Source organism: Carassius auratus, chromosome 37, assembly GCF_003368295.1.
Source record: "Carassius auratus strain Wakin chromosome 37, ASM336829v1, whole genome shotgun sequence".
Lineage (NCBI taxonomy): Eukaryota > Metazoa > Chordata > Actinopteri > Cypriniformes > Cyprinidae > Carassius > Carassius auratus.
Genome location: NC_039279.1, coordinates 5,208,906 through 5,236,679, shown reverse-complemented (window position 1 = coordinate 5,236,679; position 27,774 = coordinate 5,208,906). Strand labels below are relative to the sequence as shown.

Here is a 27,774-nt window from a genome sequence, read left to right as displayed (position 1 = left end):
AAACAAAGCTCTTCAGTATCTGACAGAACATTTTAATTTTGTTAAGGTGTCTTTCGATTTGCAAAAAGGTTCTTTATAATATGCAGCACACATTCACTTCTCTATAACAGAGTAGGCTAATAAAGTTGCACTGTTGATGGAGAAGAGAGAGATAGGGGTCATAGTCCATAAAAAATGGAGGGTAGGCAGTTATATGGTTATTTGATTGAGGGGTAGAAAGATTGTAATGCAGGCAAGGAAAGGGGGTATTCCTGTACCCCATCTGTTCCCCTCAGTCACTGTTAAGAAGATACGTGGCCAGGGACGAGGTCAATCAGAGGGCAAGGGCTGGGTAGCTCACTTGCTACATGTGAAGCCATGAAAGCCATCTAAAAGAGATTCATCCTTAGTAAAGTTAGGGGAGCACTGGCTGTACCCCACTAATTCCTCAGCAGCTGTGAGCCAGTATCTGGTCTGAGCAATCTGCTTGTGACTGGCCATGTTTCAGTGGGTGGGGTCGAAGTGGGAGGAGCCACTTAAAATGACCTGTGATCTGTGCTTTTCTCTTTTAAGGCACTGAGCTCCCACTGTCTCCTCTCTTTTTACCACGAGGGATGTAATAAGTGAGAAACAGCCAACGCAAAATTTATCAGAGAATTATTGAGAGGCCCAAAAGTGGTACGGAAAGATTTCCAGAAGCATGCGGTGGTCGTTGATTGTGTAAACTGAGGTTCAGTCAAAGCATTCATGGCATTATATATTATATTTAGAATGCACTTTCATCAAGCAAGCCCTAAATGATCCTTTAGTTTTTTCAGGAAACCAAAACCACTTAGTCACTCCCCACCACGACACGGGAATGAGGTGCCTTCTTTCTCCATGCAGACACTCTACCAAGACTGTATATCAAAAAATCAGTCAAGTGTCGGCATTCACACATAACCATGTTGCAAAAAAGGATTTTAATTGGAGGTACTCTGTGGGAGCTGACACAGGAGCCTTTTCTGTGCCGGCCGCATGTAACAGACCCTGCCATTGACCGGACCCTCCAGCCCCCGTGGCTAATATATGGCGGGCTTGTATGAAGATGGCTGTGTGTAACTTTGAGAGGAGAGGCTATAGATCAGCCCATCAGCGCAACTCTTGTCACCCTCCTTTTTTACGAGTCTGAGGTTTTTTTTTTCCGTGTGTAAAGATTTATGGTGAGTTTTTCTCTCTGCTATTTCATGGCTGTTTAAGTGGGGTTAGTTAAGCCCAATTCAACTTGAAGTCCTGATTGAGATGTACTAACAGACGCTACAGTAGTTGGCAGCCATGGGGGTTGGGTACAGCAAAGGAAAGAGGCAAGGAAAGAGGCAAAGGAATGTTTGTGGCCTATAAAATAGCAGCCTGTCAAGCCGAGATGCTTGCCATGTTTGGGTGGAGAGCAGCTTTTAATGGGGAAAGACAATTTGGCGCTCTTTCTGAAAGACTGACTTTCAGTGAGTGCTTCACAGACATCCAGCGTCTGTACACATGTGGTCAGACATCTGATAAATGGACAGGACAACTAATCTGAAAGGAAAACATTCTCACTTTAATTACCCCCTATCTATCTTTAAGCTGTGTGAAAACTGAAATTATAGCTGTCAGGCCAAGTAAATACTCTCTGCACAGCCTTTCCTTTCACAAGTGGCATCTTGTGTGTTTGATTGTGTGTGTGTGAGAGAGAAAGAGAGAGAGATTCATCCAAAGCCATAATAGCAGTATCTGTAACATAGAGAGATTTAGTCATTCTAATGGTGTAAATGTCATTCTGACACTTTTACTGTCCACATGCACATGCCAAGGAGCTGCGCTATGCCTGTGCATGTGTTACTGCGGGAAAAATTTCCGATACTGTTGCTGACCCCCACGCAGTGACGTGCAGATGTGTCTGAAGCTGTGTTCTGCTTATTTAACAAGAAATATCCATGAAACTATGAACACTGTTTTCAAGCACCTGTTAATATTCTGTGTCATTTCCCAAATGTTCTTCCTAAAGCAGGGCTGTAACCTCCATGTATACACTGGGATGTTTTCCCTGATATTTTAAATAGTGTACAATTAAAATTAATTCTTTAATGATGTATTCTTAAACTTTTACCCTCAAGTTGTTACAACATTATATATGTTTTTTTCTGTTTTTTTTTTTTTTGGTCAGTTATAATTAATTGATGTATGCCTATAAGAAAATTCATTTTAAAAATGAAAATGATTATCCAATAAGCAAATTATTTGATTTAGTAAATCACATTAAAACAGGCAACACTGGATTGAACAAACGCCGAAAGGACTGTTTAGAATACTTAAGTAATCGATTAGCGACTGAGTGTAGACAGATTATTGGCACAGGATCAGGTATTTGTTTCTTTTACTGAATTCAGCCCTTACAATTTCAACCAGGCTCCCGTTATAAATAGGTCCAACCTTTGGATGAATGGTAGATTGAGGCATTGAACAAAAAACATCTTTTGTTCCTTTAATTCACAGTTATCAACATAATGGCCATTATCTGCAGCCTTAAGTGATGATGACTGTTAATACAGAGGGCTTTAATAGATTTTAGGAGGACAAAGGTAGGCAATGTTTAGCTGCACATGTCAGTCTTTTTGTGTGTGTAGGGAGAGTCTGCATTAAAAACCTCATTCACAAAGGCTGGTTGATGTGTAATTAAATGTGATTACTGCCGCAGTCTGTGTGTGTCCTTTTCTGAGGTCACTCGCACACACACAAGTGCTGCAACTCTCCGTCGCCAGGTTTCATCCCCCTTCCTTGGCTTCCTGAGGAGCCTGTGACTTTGGTGGCTGATGGGAAATTTTGTGCATGCCTGAGCTCACAAAGACTCTCTTTCAGCTGCATGCATGCTTGACCTCTCACAGTTCATCGCCCAGCTTTGTGCTCCCGTGACCTCGTGCTGACCAGGGGTTTCCCCTGGAGGTCAGCGGTTCAATCGGGTGCCTGTGTCTAATTTCTTCCTGGCTACAGCACCACCACCACCACCCCCCTTCCCCCACCAAATCTGCCTAGAAATCTGTCCACTGTCTCCCCTTCTGCTGCTCGGACCTAATTCCAATCTTCAGGGATTAGGTGTGGAGTGACAAGACCCTCTGGCCAATGGGCTGACTTGTCAGTTAGGTTCGAAGGCCAGTGGTACACAATAGCCAGACTTTTCCTGTCTCCTTCCTAAAACCAGCCCCCACTAAAACAACAATCCCCTCCCAGGGGAGCGCATGCCTTATTGGGGCACGCTGATCCCAACCTCTCTCCCCCAAACACACCAGTACACCAGAACAGAAGCCTCTGTTGCCCAGATTCCATGTGGCTCCTGTTGCAGATCAACCTCCCTTGTTCCTGTTTCCCTTTCCTGCTCAAATCTCTGTCCAAATGAAGCAACACCGTGTTTCGTCTGTGTGGGTGCTGTTGACAGACTGAGTCATTGATATGATCTCTGCATGCATAAATTCTACACCGTGTGTCAAAGTAAAGCATCGCGTGACACATAAGATACTGCAGGTGTTAGTTACTTTGAAAACAAAACGAACAACCTTCCAATTTCAGCTATATTCGTCAAAGAAAAGCGAACTTGACTAACCCTGACAGGCTGTAAGCAGCGTGTAATTCCACTCCTGGCCTCTGGAGGCAGCAGGGCGCGCTAGTGTCTTTGGTAACGCCACACTGCCAAGCGCTGCGCATACTTCCTGGTTACAGATTGAGAAGCAAGGACCTTTTTGCATATTTCCTTTCTAAATATTTGTTGAATCTCTTGTAACTTTATACAGACGGCACGAATATATCATTACTTTTATTTATAATCGTTTTAAAACCTATGGTCGCTTAGAAATGAATGACTGATGGGAAAAAGTGTGGACGTGGTACGTAAACAAACTTTTTTAACCTCTATGGGAAATTTTTAAACGAACAATATTTACTTATGAGAAATGATATTTTTTTTATTGAATAGCATGTTAGTTAATTTAAAAGCAGTAACGTATACTATAATGATGACTTCTGGTGTGTATGGGTGTAAACTGTGTCGAATTCACAGAGTCATATATGCTGTCACATGCACACTGGTATTACTCTTATAAATTAAGTTTTTGTTTTCAACAGTGTTTCAAAAATAAAAGCAAACACACTATATTGTCTGTGTCTGCTGCATGTCAACACAAGCTGCTGTTTCAGGTTTTATTTTAAACTGAGGACCTCTAAAAATCTTCCCATAAATCAGTTTGTTCTGTGAGTACGCAAAAGACATCACAACTGTTGCCATATGGCAGGAAAACCTAAAACACATTTGACAGCTACACTGAAAGTTTGCAATCAGTGCAGCAATTATCTGTCGTTTAAAAATTTTAAGGGAATCAGATTAGTTGAACATGTCTGTAGACAAAAAATAGATAAATGTGTTCAATTTGTTCCAGATGTCATTCTGTAATGATCTGATTTCCATTTAACATAAAAGGAAATTTTCTACATCAATCAAAATCTAGAATATTTTGTATATTGTATCTACTGTCTGGTATAGTTTACTAGTATAAAATTTTGTGTTGATTATATAGATTTTTATAAGCTTTGATTTTCATTGGTTACTGTTTTTAGAAGCTGTTTGCATTTTTTTTTATCTTGTAGAGCATACAGAATGAATAAATAAGCTATTTGATTGTTTATTAATGGTTTATATATTGCAGTTTTGTATTAGGCTGTATTTTCCTCTTTATATATAAAGCATAACACTAGGAAATGAGTACATTAAAAAAAAAAAAAAAACAACAACAACAGAAGTCTCTCAAGTCAAGTAGGGATGAGTGTAGTGCCCTTAGATTTCCGTGATACGGAAAACGTGGACAAAATCCAGTCATAAAGGCCCTGTCCCAAATGGCACCCTAAATCCTTGCAGTCTTCTTCTGAATCCTCACTTTCTTGATGTAATGTTGCTTTGATTGTCAAGTAGAAGTCTGCTGCGGAGCTCGCTCAATGCCTTGTCCAAATACCCACACTTGCAGATACCCATCACTTGACTACTTATATGACGTATTTCCTGTATTTGGTCAAAGTGTTTAAGCAAGGATGAAGACCACGAGTGTGTGTCCAACTTTTCATTACCTGATGGGATACCCTTTAATTTCTGGTGCTTCTTATTAAGTGATAAAAAGCAGTTGCAAATAATGTACTGTACAAAATAAATATAGACTACTCACCTTTACAAATGTAATGATTTTAGAAAACACAGAATCCAGAAAAATGAAAAACAGAATTTTGAAAAAAATAAAATGGAATTTAGGAAAAAATAAAGCGGATTTCATAGGGCTCTAGATTGAGTGTGATGCTGATGTTTTTGTTTTCCTCTGTGTCTCCACAGAGCATCATAAAGACCAGCTGAAGGACAGCTACATCAACCCACTTATCTCCATTAAACCTTAGGCCAGTGTGGAAGCACCACACACCAATCTGGATATTAGAGAGATCTCAGCTGTCAAAGAGCCAAAATGACTGGGTCAAACTGGGGTCTGATCATGAACGTTGTAAACAGCATTGTGGGTGTGAGTGTTTTGACGATGCCCTTCTGCTTCAAACAGGTAAATGCATGGTTCGAGGTTATGGGAATGTGTGTTGTGTTGTTTTGTATGCTTTTAGCAGGATCCTATATGTTGAAATCTGCCATAAGGACTTGGAGTTGTTTACACGTGACTTTTCTGATTAATAATCTGTTAATTGAGTGAATCAAGTGATTCAGAAATTGATAAGCTTCCATTTTAGTTTATCCACTCTGTTTTTTTACAAGAATCAGTAAACACATGTAACTTTGCTGGAATATAAACATATAGGACATCTGTATTTAACTGTTAATTTTAGAGCTGTTTTCTTTTTCCATCCTTTCTGCAGTGTGGAATCGTGTTGGGCACATTGTTGTTGTTCTTCTGTTCGTGGATGACCCACCAGTCCTGCATGTTTCTAGTCCACTCGGCTAGTAACACCAAACGCAGGACTTACGCTGGACTAGGTGAGAGTGACACACTAAGAGGTTTAATCAGTTTCCATCATTATGATAATGGTTAAAGCATCCTCAGTGTGGATTACAGTGAAATAATTAATTAATTATATTGTTAATTAAATTAGGTGACCAAATTGCAACAGCTGTATTTTTCTCATAAGGCAGAAAATTCTAATCAAGAGTAAAATGTACAACCCTTTTTGTGGAAGTGGTAAAACTAAAATTTACAAGGCAATTTAGCAAGAAGCATTTTTCTTTCTCTCTTCCTTCCCAGCTTTTCATGCTTATGGAAAACCAGGCAAGGCACTTGTGGAATTAAGGTAAGATGACTTTATGGAGATTCAACTTCAATGAAATAAGTAATGAGATAAGCTTGAATAAAATGAATGAAATAAGCTATTATTGCTTGTATTATCTACTTATATTTTCTCTCTGTTTTCAGCATGATTGGCCTCATGTTGGGGACATGTATTGCTTTCTATGTCGTCATCGCAGATCTGGGGTCCAACTTCTTTGCTCAGCTGCTTGGGCTGGAGGTAAAAAATAAGCTTTTAGCTTTTCATGTGACTAAAATTATGTTAAACCCTTTTGTTAATCTAACATTTCTTCCAAATTGATAAATGATAAGCAGTTCCCAGAACTGACAATTGCCCTTGATCACAAACCTTCTGAAATGATAAAATCAAAGGCCAGTATCTTTTATTTTTGCTGTATAATTCTGTCAAACAACATAGCTCATTGTGTCACTAATGCAAGATGAGATATATTTTTGTTTAACAAGACCAATCTCAAAAACATGACTTGTCACAATAGGGATTTTGTTTCTTGTATTCTTATTTTGGTTGCATAGTCGTTACTGAATATTCATCATATGTTTCCTGGAGAAAAAAAAAACGTATGCATCGTAGATTAACAAAGCTGATGGTAAATTAAATAAAAATAGAGATACTGGCCAAGTGATGAATAAATAAACAGTTTGCCAATTTTTCCTGTACAGTTAAATATAGTTATGCAATAAGTACAACAGAGAAAATATTAGTCATATATTACTGTACAGAAAAAAAAAAAAAAATATATATATATATATATATATATATATATATATACACACACATGTAGACAGATAGATATATTATCCACCAACTGCTTTTTCTTTTGCTCCTTCAGGTGACGCGTAGCTTCCGTATCGTGTTACTGATTGCAGTGTCGCTGTTCATTGTGCTGCCACTCAGCTTGCAAAGGAACATGATGTCATCAATCCAGTCATTTTCAGCCATGGCACTTATCTTCTACACACTCTTTATGTTCACGGTGAGTCGTTCCCCTTTCCACAGTTCCAAACTCTAACTGCATTAGCACACTCTCATTCAGGTGTAGGCAATTTTTTTATATATACACATATTCACTATACCATTGGTATGATGATGTGTAATTGGATTTTTTTTTATATATATCAGAGTATATTAAATTATATTCAAATGTTTTGTAAAGTGTAAGAATGCACTTCAACATGAATTTCAAACACTTCAGATTACAGCTGTTATGGTTGCTTTAAGGTCATGTTTTTCTCTTCAAGTCACTTCAGTGATGCAGTGTATTAAGTATGTATGGAATTCATTCAGGTTTTTTTTTTTTTTTTATGAAATTTGCCAACTTTTTGTTCCTTTTGAAGAGTGTAATGTGGTTATTGGCTGTTCTTTTTGTGAATACAATGTGAATATGCATCACCATGAATGCAGATTTTCAATGTTTTTTGTTCTAAATCTGTAGAAGTGAAGTGCAAGTTCTTAAAGAACTGAAGAGAACCATTACAAAACATTTCAAAACGCAGAGCTTTAAAGTAAAGTTCAGACTTAAATTCAAGTCTTAAAATATTTTTTTGTTCAGGTTATATTCAATGGATTCAGAATGCCGAGCCCATATTGATTTATTTATTTATTTTTTTAAATCAAAGAATGATTAAGACATATTTTAGGTTCTGCAGTATTCTAGGTCACTTATTAATTTTGTGAATTTATGATACTAATAATGTAAACTCCACACAGTCAAGCAAAAAGACTGCAGCAAAAGACTCTCTGGAACATTCTAAAATCTGGAGAACTCTGATTTTACATAAACTTGTGAAGTTTTAACAGAAACTGTTATGCTTATAACGCAATTTTGTAATAAAATTGCAATCAATCAATCAGTCAGTCAATCAATCAATAAAACAATAAAGTATTTCTACTAGTAGTCCAGATTTAGAGACTGAATATCTGAAAATCTAATATTTCCAGAGACATGGACATTGAAGACTTGAATTTCAATTTTTGAAGTTTTTAAGTGCATTGCACTGAGTGCACAACATGCAGTTTGTATAACTTTTATCCAGCTCAATTGGGTATTTTTTCATCCCAACCCATTTCTTAGTCTAGCATTTTACCATCTAATTATGTTTTCCCTCTGCCCCCATCTAAACCGCTGCCCCGCCCCCTTTCCTGATGCTGACTTCCGACCAACCATCTGATGCTCTGACTTGGCGGCCTATAGATAGTGTTGTCCTCTCTGCGTTACGGAATAATCAGTGGCTCCTGGGTGGAGCAAGTACATCTGTGGCGCTTCAAGGGTGTCATACAGTGTCTGCCAATTATCGCCACCACCTTCTGCTGCCACCCGTAAGTAATCCGCCCCAGAGAACGGACCATACCACTGCCATGGATTCAACTACATTACCCAAAATCCCCTTCCTCCTCTGTCCACCTTCATTCAATCCAAAGCTCTGTTTCTCGGTGCCATCTGGTTCAGGGTATTTTTGTGTGAGTGAGTGTGTGAGTTTGTGTCTTGGTGGCAGAATATATATATATATATATATATATATATATATGTAGTGTGTCGTCAGCGTTGTCTGGACTTTGGTAATACCCAGCGTCCTCTGATATACTTTTAAGCAGATCTGATAGAGTTGGGATTGGTGGTGTTTCTGATGGTTACACGGTCTTGTCGCTCTCGATTTTGAAGGGAAAGTGGCAAGCTGCAAACATGTGCAGCAGTCAGATTTTATCCTTTAATATTTTATCACATGCAGCTGCAATGTTTCGATGTCCTGTAGAGATGTACTGGCATTGAAAAATATGTGTGGAAGCTGATCAGTATGATTTGTTTTTCCTCCTTTAGTTGACAAATTACTTTCTTTGTTTATCTCCTTGAAGGAGTAGTTCACCCAAAAATGTAACATTTATAGTACCCATCAAAAGTTTGGGGCCAGTTTTTTTATTTCTTTTTTATTGTTACTTTTATTTAGCAGGCATGCATTAAATTGATCAAAAGTGACAGTAAAGTCATTTCATATAGAAAACAGTTCATTCAAATTATTATAACATTCCATAAAATATATGTTTTTGATCAAATAAATGCAGCCTTGGTGAGCATGAGAGACAACTTATGAGAATATCTTGCTGACTCCAAAATTTTGAAAGATAGTGTAGTTTGAGAAGTTTTGTTAAATAATCATATGGATCATTTTTATACTTTGAAATCGGTGTCTCCTTATTCATTTTTTTTCAAGTATCTGAAAAGAGTGTCCAGCACTTTCCATAATGTTTAATTTTGTGTTCCATGGCAAAATAAAGGCATACAGGTTTGGAACGACATAAAGGTGAGTAAAAGATGAAAGAATTTAGATTTTAGGGTGAACTATCCCTAAAAAAAAAAAAGATTGCAGGTTCTCCATGTACTCTTCATTGTCAGTCTAAGGGTCTTGTCACAGCATCATCACTTCCCCTTCTCGTCGTCTTTCTTCTCCCTCTGCCCTGTCCTTAAGGGATGATCTGTAATGCTCCCGCTCTCCCCTCCACCACAGATGGTGCTCTCCTCCTTCAAACACGGCCTCCTCACTGGCCAGTGGCTGAACAAGGTCATTTACGTTCGGTGGGAGGGCGTCTTTCGCTGCATCCCTATCTGTGGCATGGCATTTGCCTGTCAGTCGTAAGTACTCCGGAATCCTTGCACCGCCTCCCTCCTCCTTTCTGACGCCTGAATAAGGCCAGTTAGGCTTAATGTAGGGCTCCATTTTCCTGGTGCAAAATGACATCATGGCGTTCCTTGAATTCAAGAGCCAATGCACCTAATACAAGTGTGTTTGCCCGGAGAAAATGGACCCTTGTTGGTAGACTGATACATTTTGAAGTTGCTCAGCTTATGCTGTAACTGTATTCTTTATCTAGTTGAGTGTGGCACTAACCTGCGTGGAATGTCTAACTCTTTGTCTTCTGTGTATACTTTTTTTAAAATCCTACTCTTAACACTAACTATGTTCCTTAAATGTGAAGTTTGCCCAAAAGTGAAAAATCTGTGAACATTTAATTACAGTCATGCCATTCCAAACCTGTATGATATACTTTTTTTTTTAAGAAGGTAAAGATCAACATTTTAGTTTTTATTCACTGTCTTAATTCTGCCATAGCTTTATAATCTCTTTTGCACATGCGCATATTTAAAACTTGCCATGTTAAAGCATTTTGGTAGAAAGGTCATACAGGTTTGGAATGACAGGTGAGTGAATAATGACAAAATGAGGTTCTTTTAAGAGTGAACTTTACCCAACCATAAAAAGCCTCTTTGCCTTTTTAATTTGTTCGAACAGCTTGGATTGTCTTAGACTGACCCACAAGGGCATCTTGATTTATTCGATCAGTTGGCAGCTTGTCAGATCTGCATAGTTGAAATATTAGTGCATTCTGATTACAAGCATTAATGATTCATAAACAAGGAATGATGAGTTTTTGCACCTTATTATAGTTCATCCATGAAGAGCTCACCATGACCGGATCTTCCCCTGATGAATTCAACCACCGTGCACTGACCTAGTCTTTATTTGTATTATGATCAAGCTGTGATATGTTGAGCTCATAGTTAACATTGTTTCAGGTCTTTGATACCGCTGGGAGAAATTTGTCCAGTGTTTATTCAATTTGATAAAGATCACATTCCTTTTCTCCATCTTGACCTAATTTCATGTTTTCGCTAGATCAAATATACCAACCATGCAGGGAGTTTGGTAATCTCAGTGTTTGCCTGGTTACATAATCTCAAATTTGGCAAGGGAGAGTCATTGACTCACCTCTTTCTGTTTCTTATCTTTCACAACATTAACACCATTCATCAATGTCCATTGGTCTTCCACTTCCAGTTCCTTCAGCTCTTCTCTTCTCTATTTTAAGTTTAATTTTGTGCAAATAATTTCCACTGTAGTTTTAATATAGCCACATCACAAAACATAAAATCTTTACAGTACACATATGGTTATTGTAGTTTTACGTAGTTGAACTGTCTAATATTATCAATCAAATTTATGTTTTTTTTTGTAAACAATTAAACTAAGTACATCCAGGAAAATTAAGTGTATTCATATAAACATATTCACATATTCCTTCAAATAAATGTTTAAACATATATATGTACACACACACACACACACACACACACACAACCTTTCAAAATGTTGGGTTTGGTAATATTTTAAAATACTTTTGACATAAGTCTTTATGTCGAAGCTACAATTATTTGATCAAAAATACAGTATAAAAGTAACATAATATAGAAAAAACTAAATATTTTCATATTCGTTCACATTTTTATTTTTATTTATTCCTGACAACAAAGCTACATTTTCTGCAGCCACAAATCCAATCTTCCAGTGTCACTCGGTCCTTTAGCCATTTTAATATGATAATTTTATTAAGAAAAATTTCAAATTGTTTTAAATATTTGTAAAATATTCTTAGACAAAAAAATCAATTTGTGACATAAATAATAGCTTTTATCCACACGATTCTCTCAGTTAAATGTACATCCCTTTTTTCATAAATGTTCCCTTTTTTATCCTTAACTTGGTGCTTGTGTTTGTGTCTGGATATTAATGTGTTAATAGTGAATAGAATTGAGATGCCAGCATAAATGTGTGTGTGTTGGAGAGTGCGGGTGTTGGGGTGGAGGAGGTGTCAGTGTTAGATTCTGGTGTGGATGAGGTAATGTGGCTCTTGAAGCTTACTGTGACTCCCCCTTTACACACACACACACTTTCTCTGAAGGGTGATGAGTGATATTTGGCTGTGCCTTCTTGGTCGGCATTGACATACAATGCGACTTTACATCCAATCATTAGAAGAGAAAGATGGCGCGACATGACCTCCAATCCGACCACAAACGGTTCCTGTCAGCGCTTACATTTTACCCATCCATTTACATTTATTACTTTAGTACATTTAGTGCAAACTCTATTCGATGCCAAAATTAATCTTTAGTTAGAAGTTGACCTGGTTGTTCTTTTGACTAAGAGAACAGATACTGTTCATTGCATTCTGGGTCCACTGGCCCTCTTATACGGCTCCCGCTTAATGTGTAAATTCCACTGCAATGTGTAAACACCATAATGGTGTTATTCCTTTACTGGTTCACAGCCGTAGGTGTTATGAAGGGATCATTTTAGCATTATTACAAAATAATTATTGTGTCAACACTTGGTAGAGGTGTAGAGAAATTGCAGTGGGACTGTAGCATCCCTGATCTTCCCCCTCCACACACATTGTAATTTCATCAGCAATAGCTTTTTTTTCTTCTTCCTCTATTCATCAGGAATGGCTTTTCTGGGGTCATTTGTTCTCCATCTTATGACACTGAATGTTGTATATCAATGCAATTCTAGTTGTAGTATTTCTGAATTCAGTTTTTCATCCATGTCGTGGCTGACAACATGAAAGGTATTGTCAAAAGCTTTTGGAAGTACTTGAAAGACTAAAACTTAAACCGAAGGAAATTATAAAACAGCATTGTAGTTTGTGAGGGAAAAACCATGGCTTTGGTTCTACGTAAATGGCGCCTCAACAATGACTTGTTTTCTGCTAGTTGTGTATGAGAATCAACAGTTGGGTGGCAAATGGTGTCAGCAAATAAGTGTTTCCTTGGACAAACAAAATGAGCATTTTTTAAGCCGAATCCTGGAGACAATTGTAGAGATTTGTGTAATGCAGTATACAAATAAATGTTAGAATGCTTCCATTACATTTTAAATGGCAAACGTGTGTTAACATTCAAAAGTTTGGCATCGGTAAGATTCTTTAAATGTTTTTGAATCAAAAAAATTTGCTCAAAATATTATTGTAAAATATTATTACAATTTAACTGTTTTCTAATTTAGTATTTTTTAAGTGTAATTATTTATGAAAAAGCTGAATTTCCAGAAACATTTCTTTTCACTATCAATGTTGAAAACGGTTGTACTGCTTATAGATGTTTTTGTGGATGGACCATGATATAGTTTTTATTCTCTGATGAATAGAAAAAAAAAAAGGCATTTAAATGTTTTATAGCATTTTAAATGTCTGTCAATTCTGGCCAATTTAATGCATCCTTGCTGAATAAAAGTATTAATTTGTCTCTTAAAAAATGTATTGACCCCAAACTTTGTAATGGTAGACAGTGGGAGATTTTCAAAAATCAAACTGAGTTTGAATGGAAAATGAATGCTTCAGCAATATAAAAACTGTGGTGTTGCTGTGTTTTAATAAATAAGTGAAAAAAGAAAAAATAAATACAGACGTATAGTCTCGTACGTCTCCCTCTCTCTTTCCCACTGCTCTGGTTTTTATTGCGAGTGAGTTCCAGCTATGAGACAGACTGGCCTTTGGTCTGAGATCAGGCGTTGGCTTAAAAAGCCCAGAACGTGGTACTGTATATCCTAATAAAAGCAGGAATGGGCTCCGACCATGTCTGCGAGAGCTGAGAGCAGGAGAGCCCGAACAAAAGCCCACACTGCCAGCAAATTTTATAACATGCTAAAGTCTGACTAGCACTTGTCGCTAATATATAGCCATTGTAAATTCCCCATTTAATGTTTTGCTGGCGACTGGTTTTATTGGTTGTCCTGATGACAGACATTGTAGCTGTTTTTTGTTTCTCCATGATACTGAACCCTTTATCAGTGCTCGTTTCATCCAGTTCGACTCTCCCTCCTTCCCACCCTCCCTCCGTTTTGTCTTTTGTATGTCTGAAATGAGTGATGGCCTTTCTATATTAAATTCCTGCTTCTCTTGCTCTTGCATGTTTATGTCCCTAGAGCTCAAATGCACAGTTCAGTATGTCCTAATGCTAAATAATGATTATACTGTGACTGGTCAGTTTGAGTTAACCAATACATAAGCATTTATGTGATTTCACATAATGTTATATTTTGTCATAATTTTACTACAAATCTGACATTGCACAAATTGTACATCTGTTGTAATAATGTGTCCTTTAGAAATGTGATACTTGGATGGAATGCTTTGGGTTTTGCAAAAAAACAGCTTTTTCAGCTGTACTATTCGACAGTATGTCATAATTAAAAATGTTATTGACCTACTTTAATGTATGCATCTTGAACTTGATGTATATAAAAAGCTTTTTCTTCCACAGGCAAGTATTGCCCACTTACGACAGCCTGGATGAGCCCTCTGTGAAGAGGATGAGCACAATATTCACCTCCTCGCTCAACGTGGTCACGACCTTCTACATCACAGTAAGTGTGAGAGAGCGTTCATCAACTGCTAACTGATTATCAGCAGCTTGTTGAGGCTGATAAAATAACTATTACATTTATTTTTGGGTTTTTACCTTTTCAACTGAAGTGACTAGTTAAATACTGAATTATTTAGTCCAAAATGCAGCCTTGGTGAGCATAAAAGCATAGTGAGCATCCAAAATCAACCATAATTTTTTTATTCATAGTATATATATGTTTAAATATATACAGACTGTAGTGAGTAGAAAAACGTATTACACTTGCAGCTGCTCTGTCCTTATTGGCTCCTGGAAGCATGTTACTCATACACGTTAAAGAAATGAGGATTCAAGGGTGGTAGAGTTGTTGTCTGCTCACGTTCTTTCTCTTAGATCCATATCCGGGCCCACAGGTGATTGCCCTTCCCCTGTTGTGTGTGGTGGGAGCACACTGATACCCTGGAATGTCCTCCCGGTTCTCTTTCGGAGCTCAGAGGAACAGAGAGAACTCAAGCAATGGGGTCAGATTGACTGGCACACTCTTCTGTGACCCACGTGCACCGACACGCTCCATCAACATCAAATGCTGTTTCTCTTTTATTCCTTCATAAATATTTTCAGGGCCACTTTGTGTGGAATGTGATTTAAGACATCGTCAGAATGTTTCCAGTCCCCATTCTCTTCTCTGAAAGCTGGAGTATAAACGTTACCTTGAGAGATAATATTGCTCGAGATTTTTTTTTTTTTATGGAGTGTTCTTTGTATTCTACTTTTATATTTCATCATCTTTTTGCTTTTTTCTCTTTGAACAAAAGCTGAATTGAATCAGGGGAGGATTTGTAGCATAGAATAGCGAGGGAGTTTTGTGGCGGGCTCAAGGACTTCTGTCTGGTGTTGCTACTGAAGGGAACCTTTTCCTCTGTGGATAGATCAAGGCAAGCAAGGTCTGAGAGGGAAGGCACTGCTTTGTTTCTCTGTTGAGAGGGCCTTCAGGGGTCCAATTTAAAGGTTTAAAGACCTTTGAAAAGCAGATTGCTGTTTTTCATTACGTAAAAACAATATCATTTCAATCAGGAGGTGTTGAGAGGTCATCAAAGAGACATAGATTTCTGTTGGGCTACTTCTGTACGATGCCATAAGTAGTATTAGTCCTGTTCATTTCAAGCTGGATCAAGTGACCCAGTATGAAATTATCTGATTGCTCAGTCGTAAAACATACTGAAGTGGAAAGTAAATGTAGCAGATGTTCTCCCCCTTGTTTGCATCCAAACAAACATTAAAGTTATGATCCAGCTTTTTTAATAAAAAATTGCAGTGAATATATTTAAACATGGACTGTGCTGAGGTGGCAAAAAATGTTTTGATGATTTTTTTTATTGAACATAAAAATTTATTTTTGTGCTCCGAAAAGGATAAATGTATTTCTTATCTGATATTTAAATTAAATAAAATTAAATTTATGCATTTAGCTGACGCGTTTATCCAAAGCGTCTTACAGTGCATTCAGGCTATCAATTTTTACAAATCATATTTAGGCTTTAATTGAATTATGAGTCCTTCATAAGATGCTTAACTATACTTTGTGTTGTATTCATCCAGGTGGGCTTCTTTGGCTATGTGAGCTTCACTGATAACATTGCCGGGAACGTACTGATGAACTTTCCATCAAACCTGGTAACGGAAATGATCCGTGTGGGCTTCATGATGTCTGTGGCTGTGGGCTTTCCCATGATGATCCTGCCCTGCAGACAGGCCATCAACACCATGCTCTTCGAGCAGCAGGTAACACCTCCTTCCTAAAATACAGAGACAGCGATATATTTTCATATATAACAATCTATTTTGTATATGTGTATATATATGTGTGTGTGTGTGTGTGTGTATATATACATATAGATTTTTCAACACCATTTTTCACCAAACTGCATGTAACATTTACGTTTGAGATCCTGTACAGTGTAGAGTTGGATTGATCTATTATGAAGTAGAATTGTGACAGGACCTGTGATTGTGAAAAGTCCCTGTGATGTGTACTGTGTCTGGTTGGAACTGGTTGTACATATCACCAACAGCGTCCCAGTTTGTCCACCAGTTTAACTCACAAAATATACCTGTTTTTTTAAACATACCATAATTCTTTGCCCATGTATAAAATCATTTATTTGGCACCATCTGGACATTGTCTGGACAAACTCAGGTGTCTCCTTCCTGGTGCACATAAACTGCACCAGCTGCAGAAGTATTTTGCTAAATTTAATGGACTCAATAAAAACTTCATTGAGCCGAACCTATTTACACAGGACTGATGTCAGGACCAAGTCTGGTCTCAGTCAGCATGCATTTGCCTGCTCTGTCCCGCAGTATAAATCCCTTGAGTCCCAAAGTCTCCTTCCACCGCACAGACACCCATGATCCAGCTTCGATGGACAGCAGACTGCTGGGTCACTGAGAGATTCAGGAGGAAATAAAAAGGGCTGGATTGATGAAAAAAGGTCCAGATCTCCTCCATAAACCAGCCAAGACATTGGCTCGCTGTCTCACCAATGCTGCCACGCTGAATCAGCTCGAATCATGGCTAGATTTGCGGTCGGCCGAAGGGTTTTATGCTGTCGTTAAATCTGGCATTTTGACAACAGAGCGGAGGGAGGTTTATAAAGCTTACACGCCAAACTCAATATCCTTACATGCATTACACTTGTTCAGCCATAACAGAGGCTTGGAGAGCAACATGTGTGCCTGGAATCTAGTAACAGGTTTGTGAAAGTGCTCTGTTTGTCTCTGTTTTTCAGCAAAAGGATGGCACCTTTGCTGCAGGTGGGTACATGCCACCCCTCCGTTTCAAGAGCATCACTCTTTGCATTGTTTTTGGCACCATGTTGGGCGGCATCCTTATTCCTAATGGTAAGTGTTTGTGTGTGCACATATGTTTTACTCGGTTCCTAATACCCCCATGACGACACACCCCACTTCATCTCTCCTTTTAAAATATCTCTCCTTCAATCACTTTTCCTTCCTCTCTATATCTTCCATTCATTATCAGTGGAACAGGATGATAAAGGTGTGTTTTAGGTAATGGTGGGGTGGGCCATGTTTTATTCATTTTCATGGAGATTGGCTGTCGCTGGCTTGGCTCCGTTTGGCTCAGTGGGCCCAATTAGACTAATAGAGAAGGGAAGGTGAGACTCGCAGAGACGATTGAATGGGGGAAAGGCGTAGCTCTGTCCTCCATGACGGCTCCACTGGCCTGTGTCCTCACGGCCACAAATCCAACCATAGGGAAGCAGACACTGCAGGGCATAAATTTGAGTAAAACAATATGGCTGCTCTCAGGATGAAAAACACCCCCTGGGCCCACTGCCCAGCCTTGCAACACAAGGGCAGCGTGGAGGAAGGATGGTAGGAGGCAGATAGAAGGATGGGGGGGAGCGTGTGATGGAGCGGTCTGGGGAGAAAGACTGATGAAGGATGGATGTTGTGATTCATGGGATGAGATGGTGTAGATTGCCTATGCAATTGTTTCCGGTTTAAACTGCCTCCTAATGCTGTGTCTGAATATAGCGCAGGCTGGAATAGATTTGTACACTTACTTGTTTTATTGTTTGTATATTAAAGCAAATAGCCACCTAAGGCTGCAGTGTCACAGTGATTTTTAAAACCGTTCAAATGGTGTTTTACATGAGACTTACAGTGAGCGTCAAGTTAAGTTTAAATATAGGCCTAGTAAAAACAAATAAGATCATTTCACCTGTTCATGTTATCAAGTTTGTTCAGGCTTGGGTTTAATAGGAGATTTTTCTTGAGTACCAAATCAGCATTTCAGAATGATTTCTGAAGAATCATGTGACACTGAAGACTGGGGAAATGGCTGCTAGAAATTCCATGTAATTTATCAAGAATAAATTGCATTTTTAAAAGTATTATGACCAATGATTGCAAGAAGAAATTTGTTAGCATTAATTGGAAGTGAATGATTGTAATTCTTAATTGCATAATTCTGACAACAGTGTGTTCTTCCAAGTAATTTAGCTCATTAGCCGTACCTTTATTTTGGTTTTGTAACGTAACAAATAAGAATGTTTGTGTGTGTGCCATAGTGGAGACCATCCTGGGTCTGACTGGAGCCACCATGGGCAGTCTGATCTGCTTCATCTGTCCAGCTCTCATCTACAAGAAGATCATGAAGAATGCCTGGACCGCACAGGTACAGCACACCTGTATATATATTATTTTAGTAATATTATTTTAGTAATATTATTTTAATGTTTTTTTAAATATATGCAGCCTTGGTAAGCATAAGATAATTTTTGTAAGAAACAAATCTTACTGACCCCAAAGTTTTGAATGGAAGTGTAGTTCTTTAAAGCAAAAAGGGCAAAGAATCTAAAGAGAGTGCATACATTTTGTCTGTTTGATATCTGATGTGATCTGAAAGAAGAAGAATGCAGTGGAATTGTGTGTCAGGGAGAAAATGCAGCTGCTCCTCTCTCTTTGTAATGGAGTTTGTCATTAATTTTGATGTCCTGCGAGTGCATTGACTTGCTGTGTGGAGTCATTCCCACAGTGTGTGTGCTGGCACTGTGCCTCAGGCTGTGCCCCTCCGTCTCCTGCCCAAATTACAGATGCCTTTACTCTTTCACTACAGAGTGACAGCAACTGAGGTCTCATCTTAGATGATGTATAACCACATGCTGATGTCATCCTCATCACTTTTATGTTGTGTGGTTTGCGAGCAGCCAACATACTTATGTTCATTGTTCTTTAGTGCCAACTATGCCACATTTCCATGCCTATAAGTCTCTGCCCACAGGGTTACTTCCCAAACTCTGGAGTCCACCCAAATGGATGGCGTTCCTGATATTTGGGCAAAGACCATTCCATAAGAACCATTCCTTTTTGTAATATTGAGCATAGGATATGTTTGTGTTGGCATGAGCGGATGATGTCACTCTGCCTTGTCTCATGCCAAGCAGCCTGACATGTCCAGGTCCACCATTGCAGAAGGAATAACCTCAGATCAGCGGCAGAGGAACTGGGAAGGGCCTGCTTTAATAGATTTCATCAGCGCTTGGGGCACCATTGATGTGACTGTAGGACATTATTGTAGATTGGATGCCAGCGACACCCTCGCCACCTTTGCATATTGAATTTCTATAGGAATTTGAAATAGTTTAATGAGGGGATGGGGGGAAATTGATTCTATTGTTTACTGATTTGAATCCAATCACAGATTTGTTTTTCAAACAAAAAGGTGAAAGTCAACTGTGAGAGTATTGTAACACTGGGACAGTTTAGTTGGGTTAGAGGACCAAACATAGAGCACTAACTTTCTTTTCTCTTTACTTTCTCCTTTCATTTCGTTTTTACAGCTGGTTCTGTGGGTTGGTCTCGGCATCCTGCTCATCAGTACCTTCACCATGATGTCCATTTCCCCCAACGAGCCACAGAAATTAAACCCCCCTCTTGACATCCCTGCAAAAACTGAGAACAAGCCTCCCATCCTCATTGCCCCTGAACTTCCTGAAGTACAAGGTAAATCTATTCTTTATATTTATGAGGAGAAAGTTATCAGCTGACATGACACAAAATAGAAAAGTAAATTCTGAAAGGGACAAGGTGAAATGAATGAGAAGAAGAGAAAGGACAGTGAAGAAGTGCAAATGATGAGCTCCAGTAGCAGGTCTCTCTTGAATCAGTGACATGAATGACACCCTTCAAACCTTAACACTCGCTGTCCCAGAGCAGCAGTGAAACGGGCGCTGGCTTTTTCCCGTTATGGCTCTGATAAGGGGAAAGGGTGATCGAAGGGTGTCCAAATTTGGAAGAGGCCAGAAACTCAGTGTTCCCTCCAACACAGGCTGATACAGGGCAGAGGCTCATAAAAAGGTAGATAGCAGGACCGTCCCAACAACTTTATCCACCATTACCTTTCCTATTCTGTTCTGCCACTTCTCCTTCCTCTCCCTCTCACTCCCTCCTGCTGACTGACACTGGCATTTATCATTGAGCGGACACCCGCTTCCACACCTGTTTCCTGTTTACGGCGTGCTTTTGAGGGCAGCTGTGTGAAAACGTGGGGCTCAAGTGAGTGGAACATGGGGCCCACGGGCATGTAGAGATGTGCGTTTACAGCTGAGGACACACATGCATGCTTTGCTCTTCAGGATTGTAAGTGCCCCCAACCCCCTTTCTGTACACTCTTTCTTCCTTTTCAATCCCGTTTCTTTCTTGCTTTCATAGATAATGTTTATCAAAACTGCTATCGTTTCTCATTGACAATGTATAACTTCTTTCTGCGTATGCATTAATGCTGTCGTGCAGTAGATTATCTGTTATGGTAGTACACTAAAGGCTCAGGTTAAAGGAAGGTGTGGACATTGTAAATATTCAAAGGCTATTTTGCACAGGACAAGTGGCAAGGTTATATGGAAAGTAGTACTGAGCATCCATCTCATACCCCTATTAGAAATCTCTTATATGGTGCGACGCTCATCCTGTTGGTCTTTCATACTTTGCTGCCCTCTACTGGTGTTTGTTTTTATTTTTAGAGAAAGGATTTTTATTTTAAATACATAATCAAGTAGGTAATTTCATTTTCCAATATTTTTTTTCTTCACTTGCGGTTATAGTACTGCCAACTATAGCTAATATTTATATATAAAGCTATATATTTCTATATACTATAGCTAACTATTAAAATTGAAGTTGGACTGTATAAGAAAAATAAAAAAGCAGCCAAGTATCACACTTTTTTGTAATTCTAAAATGTTAAAAAAGGAGAACGGTGTGTCCAAACTCTGTACTGATATTTTACAGACACCACCCAACTAGCTAAAGTGATGTTTTCAGGTATAAAATGCTTACGTTTAACAGTTCAGACATTTTCTGATGAAAAAAACCAAGTTCTGCCTTCCATTCTTGTTTCTCTCAAAAATATCAGATTATAAAATTAAAATAGCTTGTGTATGCCGTTTCATGTTGATTTTAAATGTTATCTTTACACTGCCATAATGAAGACCCGTGCAGTGTTGTTATAACATAATTTTGCTTGATTCTGGTTTGTCTGAACCCAAAGTAGGGTCTCCTGAGAACCATGGGTTGAGAAGCATAGGTCTGGGATAAATTTGAAATTTTTGTCACCATGAACAGAGACTTAACATTATTATTTTATTATTGTATATTGTGACTGACATGTTTAATCTGTGTGATGCTAGTGCAAGAGAACAAACTGGAACCTGATCCAGGAGAGAAGCCAGATAGGCCACCAATTGAGGTTGAACAGCCAGCAGAGAAGGCAGCAGCAGAGCCCCCTCAAATTAAAGTACCCGTGGAAGTGGCTGAGCAAAACAATAAGGATGATAAGGTTCAGCTGGACCGCCCTGAAGCAGGTAATGCAGGTAAAGCTGTGTAATTTAAATGGTTTTGTGATGGATGAGAACATGTGAGCAGTTCTTGAGATCTGGCTTCTCTTCTATAGGTGTTGCGGTCCCAGAAGGGGAAGCCCATCGCCATGAGCCGCCCAACCCTCATGACAGAGTTCAGATAGAAGAGATCAAAAACCTGCAGGAACTGGAGGACGAGAATAAACAACCTATAGTTGTGGAGGGGGAAAAGAAACTGCCTGCTGGCGAGGAGGAGGAGCTTCTTGCTGAGCAGGGGGCGGGGCAAGCACAAGAGGCGGAAGCTGTAAAAGAGGAGGAGACTAAAGAAAAAGAAGATATGGTGAAAAGGGCTGTCGATCAGGACCAGCATGCAGTTAATGAAGTGTTGGACAAGGCAAAAAATCCTGAGGATCTGAAGAAGGTTGAACCCTTGGTGGTAGATAAACAACCAGAAGTGCCTGAAGTGAAGGAACAGCATGGTGAGAATGAAGCAGCCCAAGAGAAGAAGCCAGAGGAGATGGACAAAGCCCCTGAACTCCAGGGTGAAAAATGTAAGTGATAACACAAATGCATCTGCTTAGCAACTCTGGCAACCACTCAGATCTTAAGAAAATGTTTATTGTACATGACTGATAAACTCTAAGTAGCTTGTATACATCATCTTTGACCTTTTGTTTTTATTCATATTCTGTTGATATGACATGGCACATCATAAGGTCCAAGCGTATGACCTTTTCCACTCTGTAATGATTTGTTCATTCAATGACTGCTTCCTCCAGTGAAAGATTACAAGGAACAGAAAGTTGCAGATGAAAAGGATGGAGGGGTGGACAAGGATGCAGATGGGGACAAGATGGAAGGTGAGTGCTTTATCCATCAGAACATTGACAGAACATTGTCCAGAATCTATAGGAAATATGGCATGAAATATAGACCACATAAAGAAAAATAGTGTTTTCAGTTCAGTCATTCAGTCAGATGTTTGAGCTCACTGATGCGATCTTTGCTTCTCTTTGCCTGTTTCTGTTCTACTTCATCACTCCTGGCTTGACGGTTTTGAACTGACTTTATTTTGATATTTTCAGATTTCATTGAAATTTTAGTTTAAGTTGAACTTTTCTATTTAGCTTTATTTTTATTAGTTTCAATTCATCTTGAATTTTTGTTAATTGCCAAGACAACATTCCTTAATGTAACATAATTTTTTTTTTTTTATTTCAGCTTTATTTAAAAATGCCGAAAATTAGTTTTAATAGTTTTAGTTAACCATAACAATACTGGTAATAGGTCATCAAGCAATACAATTCAATTCTTTCGTCACTGATATGTAAAACCTACCTAGTGCTAAGTTTATTAGTTGGCCACTAGACAGTAGCTTTATGAACCAATGTGCTTGTCATAACTGTCATAACTTTTATTATATTGTTTATTTTTGCATGACTAGAACACAGTATTGACCAATTAGCATCAATGACAGATCTGTTTTGTAATGATAAATTATACCCTATACCTTTTAAAAAAATTTAGCAAAAAGTTAAACGTGTCTTTTGCACTGTACAACTTGCTTTTTTTTTCCCCAAAAGCTTGTTTTACTTTCTTTCAGCAAACTGGCCAACATCTGAAATGTCACATTGCATTGCTGCACTCAGATATACTGCAAAGATGCACCAAATCTTAAATCTTTCTCTTTCACCTGGCTTGTTTTTTATTAAGGCACTTGCCCTTTGTCTGCTGTCTTTCTCTCTTTTGTTTCTCGATTTCTGATCTTCCTCCGCCATTCTGTTGTGCCACGGACTCCTGCCTCCTACAGTGATTAAAAAGATTGTTGCAGGTACGAGATGATGTGTCTGCTGTTCTCACTCCACTCTGTCTTCTTTGCTGTTATTTTTAACAGTCATTCTCTCTCACGCTTCAACCCTTATAGCTCTTAATAACCAGTAGTCTGTTAACTGTGTCGATGATACATTGACCATTACTCTAGTTTGTGTCCTATACAATAGCTCTGGAAACATAACTGAACAGCCATCTCGTATTAATTGGCATCTCTAGTCTTTCTCTTGTTTAATGATCAAAGTGATTTAATTGGTAGAATCCCATGTTGATGTTTGTTAGGGTGTCATATCGACTAGAAACCACATAGAAATTCCCTACTAACTGGATAGAAACGCTATCTAGCAACTTCCGAGCAATGCATTACAAATTACCATATTTTCCGGACTATAAGTCGCATTTTTCATAGTTTGGGTGGTCCTGCAACTTATAGTCAGGTGCGACTTATCAAAATTAATTTGACATGAACCAAGAGAAAACATTACCGTCTACAGCCGCCAGAGGGCGCTTAGTGCTTCTGTAGTCTACCACTGAGCAGCATAGAGCGCCCTGTCGTGGCTGGAAACAGTAATGTTTTCTCTTGGTTCTTGGTTCTATTTTAATGGTGTGCGACTTAAATATGTTTTTTTTTCCTCATCATGACGTATTTTTGGACTGATGCGACTTATACTCTGGTGCGACTTATAGTCCAAAAAATACGGTACTCAAAACAACATAGCAATCTCTTAGTAAACCCCTAGTGATTCCCTACTAACCGCATAAAAACATCCTAGAAACCACCTAAAATACTTACCAGTGTTAACCTGTGGAACTCAGAACAGTACTACTGAACATAGCTTAACAAATAGTGGGAAAGTTATCAGGCAACCTACAACATCAATAGATGTTGTAGATTTTTATGGATATGCACAACTAACATTTTCTTCAGACTGACAAGTATGTTTCACCACAGTTAATTACACTCTCGTATGCATCCTACAATATATTCATTGTAACTTCTCTTTTTCTTTTCTGCTTGGCTGATCCCCAGAGGGTCAGTTGGACCATGCTGTGCTGCTCCAGGTAATTAAGGAGCAGCAGGAACAGCAAAAAAGGCTTCTGGACCAACAGGAAAAACTCCTGGCTGTGATTGAGGAGCAACACAAGGAGATCCACCAAATTAAGGAGGTTGAAGAAGAACCAAAGGCAGCAGAACAGCAGAAAAGACATGTGGACCATGAGGAAAAACAGTTAGATGTGAATGAGGAGGTTCATCAAGTAAAGGAAGGAGAAGCTGAGCCAAAGGTAGCAGCAGGTGAGTCAGCAAGCGTAGACAATTTGTCTAGACATAAAAGATGAACGTTTTTCTGGTCAAATAAAATGTTTCAATTAACCTTTAGTGTTTCCAGTGTTGGTGCTTCCTGCTGAAGTGATCTTGCATGCAGTGCAGTAATCAAATACATCATGTCTTTTTTAGGAGAGGGTGTAGGTGAAGTGGAGGACGTAGCTGCAGCTGACGCAGTACCTGAAGTCCCAGAAGCAAAAGAGGCTCATGTCGCAGGTGGTCTTCCCAACAATGCCCTTGAATTGGTGAAAGATCCCAAGGAGGAGGAGCTGAAAAATGAAGCAGGGCACGATGGAGCACTACCTCCAGAGGTCGGTGCCCGAGGTGTTCCTCTGCGTTCTCAAGAACCAGAACTGCCCAAAATCAATCCTGGCTCTCTTGCAGAAGAGGAGGAGAGAGTGAGGCAGAAATTGGCCCAACTGGAGGCAGAGAAGGAGAAAATAGAGAAAGAAAAGCTGGAGAAGGAAAGGATTGAGAAAGAGGTACAGGCCCGTGTCGAAAAGGAGCGGAAGGAACGAGAAAGACGAGAGGAACTGGCACGTGAGCACGAGTTAGAACGTGTGCGGCAGCAAAAGGAACAGCTAGAGAAGGAAAGGCTTGAAGCAGAGAGATCGAAACTTGAAAGAGAGAAGATGGATAAAGAGATCATGGAGCGGGCCGAGAAGGAGAAAAGATTGTTGGAGCAGAAGGAGCGGCTAGACCAGCTGCAGCGGGTCATTGATGCCCGACATGTGCAGCAGGGCAAGGGTAGTCTCGAGGATGAGAGTTTGAAACAGGAACGAGAGAAGACCGAGAAAGAGATCATGGAGCGTGCAGAGAAAGAGAAAAGGATACTCGTGCAGGAAGAACAACTAGAAAAACTACAGCAGGTCATTGATGCAAAGAAGGATGATAATGCACCCCAAGCGGAAGTCCTGCAGATGCCTAAGCAACAGGGAGCCAGGGACTTGAAGGAGAATATAATTCCACCAGAAGAGGTGAAGAAAGAGGAAAAGAGGAGCAGAGAGGATGGAGGGCTGGAACTTAAGAGGAGACGCAGAGCCGTGGACCCCGAGGGCGGAGGAGACGCTGACCTGGATCTTCTGCGGGACACAGGAGGTTTAGATTTACATGCTGACCTAAAGGGGCAGCTCCTGGCGGGACCTCTGATTCACACACGCCAGCTTAAACAGACGTTTCAGAGTCAGGAGAATGAAGACTAGAAGTAGGTTGGTCTTCTGGAACCCAGTGGACCTCTCAGTGGACCTCTCAAATGCTTAAGTGATTTGGCAGTGAGAAGAAACTCTTTCCTTCTCATTTGAAAAGTTATTGCCTTTATCTAAGACATAACATTCCTTTTGGGTTCATGATGACAGTTGGCACTTTGATTTGATCCTTTAGTTGTCCGTCGGGAACACTGAATCCGTAGACCCTTATGAGCTTCCATTATTGTTTTGTGTGAGATTTTGCTGAATCTGGTGCAATAAAAGGAATGTCTGATGTAATAAACTGAGCAGGCATCACATTAAAAACGGACCTTGATGGGCACACAGGGCATTTCAGAATATTGTGTTTTGGACTGTCGCATAGAAAAACAGCACAAGTGTACCCCCTTGTGGCTGCTATGGTAAATTGTATTGCAAGTTCTAAAGTGTAATGTCACTGTTGCATATTTCCTTTTTGAAGTTTTATCTTCTGTGAATAAAACTAAAAGCCATATTAACATGAGATGCTGTTATAAAAAAAAATATATATTTTATTTTCTTCTAGGAACTTTGTTTTCTTCTTTAGGAACTATAGACCATTTACTGTACCTTAGTGTTTTCAGTCTGCTATTCTGTATATTGAAACTGGAGTTAATGTTACCTTGGCCATCATGTTCAGTGGTCCGTCTGGTTGCTTGAATAGTTCTCATCTGTATCTACGATAACTCTGTATGCGTGCGTGCGTGTGTGTGTGAGGGTGTGTCTTCAGGAACAGATTTTCCTTTCATATAGTTAACTATCAGAACGAGTAGTTAGTCAGACCAGCTATAAGTGAATGAAATATTTGTATGTATGTTTTTTTTTAAATTTAGGCTTCTTTTGGTTGTTTCAGTGTGTTTAACTTGCCTGTGACTCTGTTTTATTACTTTGTGAAAGTACTCAACCCTCATCTTTTGAGGTTGATCTTAAACTGGAGCATATATTCTGGATTTAGTGTGAATTTAACATGAATGTTTCCCACAGTCAATTCCTTGTTTTCACTGTGCAGTGGGTTTCTTGAGGGTTGCATTACTTTTCTCGTGAACATTCCATATTTTTGCCTGTGAAAATTTGATTCTGGTCAGTGCCTTATGGGGTTTCTGTTTTGCAGTGATGTGTATGTGAAGTCTGTTACATCCACACTGTGTGTGGATTGAAACTTTTTGTCTGCATTTTCTATACCTTGCTGGTTAAACTTGTCACTGACTTTTCTCTTGATGAACTTCCTGATCTCGCTTTTGGAGATCTTTTTCTTATTTAAAAAAGAACATAAATATATAGAGGTATGAGTATGAGTTTAATGGAATCATGTCTCTCTTACTTGTCAGTAACACTGCTCAATTATCCATATACAGGTGTTTAGTTACCAGATGATGTGTAGATCTCTTAAAAGAGTTACATGTTAGCAGATTTCAGAGGTTGATGACTCTTTGACCCAAACATTTTATTTTGTTCTTTAATTGGGATAAATTAATAAATTATATAACAGCAGCTCTTTGTGAAATATTCTTT

General features: G+C 39.0%; 1 protein-coding gene across 7 annotated transcripts; it reads left to right on the top strand.

Annotated features, from left to right (window-relative positions):
- The first annotated feature begins 3,665 nt into the window (after positions 1 to 3,665).
- Positions 3,666 to 27,753, top strand: LOC113055960 (putative sodium-coupled neutral amino acid transporter 10). 7 transcript variants are annotated; one of them, XM_026222357.1, is made up of 18 exons: positions 3,666 to 3,872; positions 5,360 to 5,576; positions 5,884 to 6,001; positions 6,267 to 6,312; positions 6,435 to 6,528; positions 7,160 to 7,303; positions 9,831 to 9,955; positions 14,423 to 14,525; positions 16,106 to 16,288; positions 17,296 to 17,407; positions 18,601 to 18,707; positions 19,873 to 20,035; positions 21,718 to 21,891; positions 21,981 to 22,436; positions 22,665 to 22,745; positions 23,696 to 23,716; positions 24,746 to 25,009; positions 25,172 to 27,753. In XM_026222357.1, the coding sequence occupies exons 2-18, from the start codon at positions 5,487 to 5,489 to the stop codon at positions 26,239 to 26,241; spliced, it is 3,351 nt and encodes a 1,116-aa protein (XP_026078142.1). In that variant the 5' UTR covers positions 3,666 to 3,872; positions 5,360 to 5,486; the 3' UTR covers positions 26,242 to 27,753. The 7 variants fall into 7 exon arrangements, with proteins under 7 accessions (XP_026078142.1, XP_026078141.1, XP_026078146.1 ...); XM_026222356.1 differs by having other exon boundaries at positions 21,718 to 21,900; XM_026222361.1 differs by lacking the exon at positions 9,831 to 9,955 and adding an exon at positions 8,522 to 8,646.
- Positions 27,754 to 27,774: the final 21 nt, after the last annotated feature.

Bases quoted from the DNA above. Each gene is read 5' to 3' on its own strand.
- LOC113055960 (XM_026222356.1), top strand. From the start codon at position 5,487: ATGACTGGGTCAAACTGGGGTCTGATCATGAACGTTGTAAACAGCATT. The intron at 6,002-6,266 runs GTGAGAGTGACA...CTTCCTTCCCAG, and splicing joins CAGGACTTACGCTGGACTAG to CTTTTCATGCTTATGGAAAA. The intron at 16,289-17,295 runs GTAACACCTCCT...TCTGTTTTTCAG, and splicing joins CCATGCTCTTCGAGCAGCAG to CAAAAGGATGGCACCTTTGC.